Genomic DNA, 7495 nt, shown 5'->3' with positions numbered 1-7495 from the left:
ACCCCATAGAAAATCTTTGGAGGGAGTTGAAAGTCCATGTTGCCCAGCGACAGCCCCAAAACATCACTGCTCTAGAGGAGATCTGTATGGAGGAATGGGCCAAAATACCAGCAACAGTGTGTGAAAACCTTGTGAAGACTTACAGAAAACGTTTGACCTCTGTCATTGCCAACAACAAAAGTTCATCTCAATACTTTGTTATATACCTATAACAAAGTATTGAGATGAACTTTTGTTATTGACCAAATATTTATTTTCCACCATCATTTGCAAATAAATTCTTTTTAAATCAGACAATGTGATTTTCTGGATTTTGTTTTTCTCATTTTGTCTCTCATAGTTGAGGTATACCTAGGATGAAAATTACAGGCCTCTCATCTTTTTAAGTGGGAGAACTTGCACAATTGGTGGCTGACTAAATACTTTTTTGCCCCACTGTATATCGGCCATTTTACCATACTTACAAACATACATAGTATATCAAGCAATGTATTGTATGGAGAGAATTCACTCGCTCCAATAATTACTATTCATATGATGTCTGTATGAGTTGCATGTTATTGCTGTTTAATTGTACTACCCTGTATATTTTCATATGGACACCAGTAATACGGTAGCTATGTTTCCAAATAAACAAACTATTGTCCATAATGTCATTATAATTCAAATATCTTCCGAATATGCGGCAAGGAAGCACCTCTCTGCCCTGTATTCAAATGCAGTAAAGGGGGTCTGGTTAATGAGAACTCATCAAAATGTCCCTTTATGCAATGCTATATCCCTGAAACACATGGTTAAACATGAACTCTTTGTGTAATGCAGAATCATCTTTACATCTGATTCTCTGTTAGCCGTGTGAGGGTGATGAGGGTCTGTGAGGGATGAGGGTCTGTGGGTGATGAGGGTCTTTGAGGGATGAGGGTCTGTGGGTGATGAGGGTCTGTGAGGGATGAGGGTCTGTGAGGGATGAGGGTGAGGGATGAGGGTCTGTGAGGGATGAGGGTATGTGAGGGTGATGAGGGTCTGAGGGATGAGGGTCTGTGGGTGATGAGGGTCTGTGAGGGATGAGGGTCTGTGAGGGTGATGAGGGTCTGTGGGTGATGAGGGTCTGTGAGGGATGAGGGTCTGTGGGTGATGAGGGTCTGTGGGTGATGAGGGTCTGTGGGTGATGAGGGTCTGAGGGATTCAGTGTTCCTGGAGAAAGCAGACTCCTACTTACGGCTGTCATAGCAGATGTTCCCCAGAGCGCGGCCGGTCTGCAGTAACACCTCCTGGTCTGAGGAGGTCAGCAGCTGAATCAGAGGAGGGATGAGGCCAGCCTCCACACAGGGACCCCGCATGAATTCTGAGGAGGGGAGAGGGGTCACAGGTCAGAATGTTAAACTTGCTCAAGGGAGTAAATAGTGTCAAAATTCTAATTCTTTATAATGCTCAAACTTGCCTTTTTATACTTGGAATGTGTAATAATAACTTGATTCTAAATGTGTAATATGTGTAATGTCGCTTACTAAATACTGTTTTTATTTTTGTCTCGATCATATCTCTTTTCTGTAGCAATGTATATCTCCCCTCTGTGGGACTTAAAAAGAAATTCTGATTCTGAAATTGATCCCGATTACTCCCATGTTTCCTGCAACTTTGATGTTAGCGTGTTCATATAGTGATCACATTGTTCAGAATGATCATTTTCACACTTGAACACCACCTTGTTTCGCATAAATGGAATTGCTCAAATTAAAAAGCTAACATTGTGCTATAAACAAACACTTCCCTATGATCTGAAGAAGACTCAGAAATCAAACATTTAAAATCATTAACAAGTTAGTTCATCATCGTTAAAAATGGAAGTGTTGAAAGGTGGTGATTTAATATCACATCTCATTTATATGAGAAGTTGAAGCCATATAACTTAAGTCTAACCTTCAGAACTGGCCATCTGAGATTTACTGAATCCTTGATATTAGACTTTCAATTTGATTGACTAAGTTAAATCACAAATAGAATAGCTTCTATTATTAAGTGCCTTAATAGTTAGCATGAATGATAGGATGCAAAATAACAGCAATTCAGGTTGATTCAGTCCCCACATACTGCTGGTTATTAGAACTGTTACCAATCAAATATTTATCACCTAACCCGAGCATCCGTACAGTTACCTCAGATCATCTGTGATGGAGGAATGAGGTGGCAAATCACTTGTTCCACTGACAATAACACAGTCTACTGTTCCCAATTAAGCCCAGTCACCATTTTGTCCGCAGTCACCATGCTGTTCTTGGATGCTCATTTGGGAAATCATGCTGAATCATCTGGGTTTAACTGGGGATGAGACATTATTCATCTCTGGTGGTGGTGCTGATTTGAGCTAATTAGTCAGATAGGTGTTTACATGAAGCCTTGCCTGGTTCAGCTTTAAACAATCGTGTTAGTTCAACCTGTCAGACGAAAAGGGACTCAGCCCAGCGGTCGGTCCTTGGCTGCTCGCAGACGTTTCCGGAACCAGTGACACATAAATGCCAGCGGGCTGTTGCCAAGCTTGGCAAACTGCAGGGGAGTGATCATTAGCTGCCGTTTGCAAGCTGCTAAAAAAAACATTCATTATCTTAACCTTTTATCGCCTAAAGTTCTATTTGAGTCTGCTTTTTTCCACTTTAAAAGCTTCTGCTGAGCATACGCAGAGGGATTATTGAAAAGATTTAGCTCCCCCATACTGCGGTTATTCAAGGTTTTAGTCTTTACACGATAACCTCACAGTGAGTAACAACTAAGCTATGAAATGTAGAGCTGCTACAACTAGCTTAGTCACTCAAACATGTTACCGTTTGATTCCTCCAATTTAAAACCAGACACGTTCTAAAATATCAACGACTAACTTCACTTCCATCAAAACATTCATGAAGAACATGTAAAGCAGAACGGATGAGGGCAAAAGAAAGGGTGAAATATACTAGCCAAACATTTGTTTTACAAGGATATGTAGACGAAGAAGCAAAGAAAAGAAGGAAACGATATCTAAAATATCCACTTCCAACTGAAGCAAAAGAAGTGTCATTTAAAAATGTAGAATTTTCCACTCAAAAGGTATATAAATAAACCCAATTAATTTAATGTCAATCAAAGCGAGTAAAGTATTTTTAAAAAGGAAAACATTTGAAATGTCTGGCTAATAATTTGATCTGTTAAAGCTAACACTTCATACATAGAGGTAAATATCTTAAGGTTAAGCCCTAATTCTAAAACTGGATGGAAGAACGAACACACTTTATTACATGGAGGAAAGAAACGCAAGAATCTTTACTCATTATTTAACATTTTTATGTTACAGAAAGTCAGGGTGTTCCTGGGTGATGGGCTTGGAAATGGAACCTCACCGTTTTTGGCCAGCTCAGCTATGAGGTTGGCTACTTTGGGGGTGCAGGAGGACTGGGGGCTCAACAGGGTGGGGAGTAGGGTCAGAACACCCATCTCCTGGATCTTCACACTGGCCTCTGTGTCTGCAGGAGTACAATTCAGAAAGTATTAATACCATTTCAAACTGACCACATTAATCAGAGGGTTTGAGAAGCCTGACTTTGTTTACAATAGACTAAGGGCCTGTCCACGTCGGGACCTTCCCCTGAGCGACAGATTCTTTTTTTAGTTATTTTAAGTAATTGCAGGCGACGCCCAGAGAGAAAAGCGCTGCACCCATCTTTTTTTCTGAGTGCACCGGAGATTTTGTGCGGACACTGCGACTGCTTCAATTTGAAAATATTTTGACTTAACGGAAAAGCACCGGAGACGTTTGGAGAAAAAGCTTGTGCTTAATCGTGCTTTACAGACAGAAACAAACATCTTTTTTTTTGGCAGATCGGCCGGGCAGACCATGCTGCCATTGAGTGTGTGTCTTTTATCTCAAAATCAGATCTTCTTCCTCGCTCTACTGCAGTCGAATTGAGCGGTGACAAGCTAAATCATACAAAGTTTTAAAGCAAGCGTCTTATGTCAAATAAATACATAGTAGCAAAAAAAGATAATAACATCCAAGGGGGCGGTGTTAGTCTGTCATACAACAGTGGTAATACATTGTCGAAGTATTGTTGTCATAGAGAAAAGTGTTTTGCTGGGAGGAAGCTCTGCCAGAGAAAGATGTGGGCACAGGCCCTGAAAGGCTATAGAAGATATTCCAAAAGGTTATTAGGTCACGCTGTACTCACGGTTGTTGGCGAGTGCTTTCAGCAGGCAGTCCAGGCAACTGTCCACGCTGTCCGTGGCGCTGTCTTTGGACGCCAGCTTCAGCTTCTCCAAAGCGTCACTTAGGTTGTCTGAAAACAGAAACGCTTCATGAACACGGGGAGAGAACGCCATGAAAAAACTGGTGTGAAACGTAGCCCCAAAAGTAGAGCCAAATCAACCTGATCGCACAGTACGCATTTTAAACATCAATATTGCAGTCCATTATGTTCATTTCATTGTGGGACTACTGGGATAGGATCCAACCCCCTGCCACTGACAACAGAATAATGAGTAAAGAGGTGGAAGGATCAAATATCATCACAGAAATATAAAACATATGGAGTGTTAGTCATTCAAGACAATGCTTTTGATATTGATAGTCATATGCAGGCGGCAGTGGTAGGTTCTTCTCTGCTTCAATAGTATTTATTCATTTTTAAATAAAAAGTTGTCTGTATTTGACCAAAGTTTTTGTTTATGTACACATGTGTTGGGGCAACTGCGTCGCGCACATAGAAATCTTTCCTCAAATACGTCGTCAGGAGCAATTTTACTTTACGCAGACGAGTTCAACCTAGTCTTGTTCCGTTTACTCCATTATGAGGACTCACGACATCACTCTGCTCCCTGCCAGCAACCACAGAATCAAAGATTTATAACTGCTGCACATCCATCACATGCGATGAAGTCATCAATCCTGTTCCTCCTATAACCAGTCAAATAACAGATTTTCTATTTCCTCATTACATCATATGGTAGTGACTAAGTGACTGCTCCATACCTCTTCACTTGATTTATACTTGATTTACAGATTGATGTGCAATACTGATATTAACCATTCACAAAAACTAAGCTAAATATTAGGTGACAAATGCCTATAAGACATGCGTCTATAATACAGTACATGTGTTATATGTCCTAGAGAGGAGTTTGTTCACTTGCTCTGTTTTTGGATGCATTTACTCAAAGCCTCCAATCTCAGCTAAATCTGATTAGGAGTGACCTGTCGGGTTTGCTGCTGAACGCACTATAATAACTCCAGAAGCTGACACACTTCTTCCTCTATTATATTGATCGTCAATAGAGATGTGTTTTAATTATCTGTGAAGCTTGGAGTGGTAGCAATAACAGAGATGATTTTTCATCAGGTAATGAATGACAGGTTGCATAAGGAGTGCACACACCAGTGCAGTGACCTGGTTAATGCTGCCAGTTGCACTGCACACCCCACATAGATGCCTTATATCAAATGACAACAACAAAAAGCCTGGGATTAGAAATACTTCATAACCTATCAAATAAACCTGGCTCTAGATGCCATTCAGAAATACCACTGTAAATATGGGACATGGTTTAAAGATGTGAAAGATGGAGAGATGATATGTGTCAGAGATATACTACACAGGCTTCAAGTATCAATTACCAACGTCGTGTGTCCAGCATCAATACCCAGAATATGAGGTAACATCACAGAGCAGTGCAGTACTCACAGCCACATAGCGGGCTGCTCTCCTATTGCATAACAGCTGTTGGATGGAGGAGTGTCATCCACAGCACCATCAGCTCTGCCATTTCAGGGGGGGTTCATTCATTTAGTAACCAGGCCGTTTCAAGTCGCAGCAGAACTGCGTCGAGGAGGAATGATTGTAAAATGAACACATAACATGTTCCGAGGCTAACGTGGTTTAAAGGAAGAAATAATCACTATGAGCTAGGAGTGGATGGAGAAGCTACCCCACCCGAGAGCTGAGCAGACAGGCGCGAGCTCGTACGTGCACACATTTAGCAACAGTCAGCTTTTCACATGACTAATGATGGAGTAATGAATTAGAACACTATGGAGGGAAGCACCGTAGTACAGTGACAGTATGGATAGATACACAGCGTGCCCCACAAACTATACGTGTATACTGCGTGTGTTCAAACAACAGACATTTTACGGTTTTGAAGTCGTTGAATGAAATAGACTGTTCTTGTTTGCTAACTCGGCCCAGGGAGCGCTGGCTGCTAGCCGTCTACTCACCCATCTCAGCAGGATGTAGCTCCAGAAAATAACCCGGTGTGTTCTGCAGGGCAGCTGCAAACCGAGTCGTACTTTCCCGAGGCCCCGTTTCCTCCGTCCCTTGAACCGTCTAGAACTGGTGAAGTGAGCGGGGTTAGCTAGCTAGCTAGCTAGCCAGTAAGTTAGCGACAGCAGCCGCCGGGCCGGTCGGGCAGTACCGATCAGAGGGGTGCAGTGTACCGGGGACTACCAGGTTAACACATCCGACTTCCTCTGATTCCCACACCGACAGAAGACCTGCTGGCTGACGCTGCTCCGGACGAATGCCTCAGTCTGACATACCAATCAGCTAGGAGGGAGTTGGACTTCCGGTTACAAACTTCAAAATAAAAGTCTTCACGGTTTCACATCGCCGCTAGATGGCAGCCTGAGACATGTCTGAAAGCTCAGGACAGATGCTGACCAGGTATGGAGCTAATTTCCTGCCATAACTCCACAAACAAACTAAAGAGGTTTTACAAATGCCTCATGATTCACTAACAAACACAATGTGGTTTGCAAATACAAAACACCATCTACAAACTAATGCATTTAGTTTTGCAAAGAATAAACGTATCTATCAAACAAACACATAACATTTTTCTAATAAATCATGTTTCAGAGACAAATTCAGCATAGGTTTTACAAGTACACACATTTTTTTTACAACTACAACACTTTTTTTTTTCTTTTTCTTAATATTCGGCCGTGGCTGGCACATGCTCCACGGCAGCAGGGGGCCCTACTGAGTCCATTGGGGAAGGGAGCAGCATGGAACAGCCCTGATGACAGCGGTGTTTCTAGCGATCCAGCGATCTGGGTCAGTGTAAATATTATAAACAAGGTGAATTTAGCGATCACAACGAAAACAGCCAAGACACATATTGAGCCCAGAAAATGAATGTTATTAGGGCTGTAAATATAATAAGCCTTTGTCTAAAATGGACGACATTGTAACTAAGGAGATTTAAACCATACAGCGATTCTGCACTCTTCATTTTCTTTCCTGCTATATATTCAATGAGTGATACAAATATTTTTTACCATAAGTTCGGAATAAAACTGATACTGTTGGACTCGGTACTAGTTGACTGCTACCAGAAATAAAAGGAAGTACTTTACTGTGTACTTTGTGAGTAATCCTCTGTCAACGTCCCCTCCATAGTAGCCTACATAATGCATGTTTTTCTGCTATCTTTGATGAATGATAAAAATAATTTTACCATTAGTTCTTAATGA

At 41.6% G+C, this 7495-nt stretch overlaps 1 protein-coding gene across 1 annotated transcript; it reads right to left on the bottom strand.

The window, feature by feature from the left end:
* Nucleotides 1-1190: 1190 nt before the first annotated feature.
* Nucleotides 1191-6550, bottom strand: LOC104946888 (rap1 GTPase-GDP dissociation stimulator 1-like). Its single transcript, XM_010772797.1, has 4 exons — nucleotides 6239-6550; nucleotides 4197-4304; nucleotides 3372-3494; nucleotides 1191-1345 (listed from the first exon to the last, which is right to left on the bottom strand). The coding sequence occupies exons 1-4, from the start codon at nucleotides 6240-6242 to the stop codon at nucleotides 1212-1214; spliced, it is 369 nt and encodes a 122-aa protein (XP_010771099.1). The 5' UTR covers nucleotides 6243-6550; the 3' UTR covers nucleotides 1191-1211.
* Between the last annotated feature and the right edge of the window lie 945 nt (nucleotides 6551-7495).

The sequence above is a fragment of the Notothenia coriiceps genome, unplaced genomic scaffold, assembly GCF_000735185.1.
Source record: "Notothenia coriiceps isolate Sejong01 unplaced genomic scaffold, NC01 NC01_scaffold00000339, whole genome shotgun sequence".
Lineage (NCBI taxonomy): Eukaryota > Metazoa > Chordata > Actinopteri > Perciformes > Nototheniidae > Notothenia > Notothenia coriiceps.
The sequence above is the reverse complement of the archived record's forward strand: the minus strand, read 5'-3'. Positions and strand labels throughout refer to the sequence as shown.

What these genes read in the sequence shown, in the direction of transcription:
- LOC104946888 (XM_010772797.1), bottom strand. An exon ending in GAAAGCACTCGCCAACAACC is followed by an intron (nt 3,495 to 4,196) that starts GTGAGTACAGCG and finishes GTACTCCTGCAG; the next exon opens with ACACAGAGGCCAGTGTGAAG. An exon ending in AGCTGAGCTGGCCAAAAACG is followed by an intron (nt 1,346 to 3,371) that starts GTGAGGTTCCAT and finishes TCCCCTCCTCAG; the next exon opens with AATTCATGCGGGGTCCCTGT.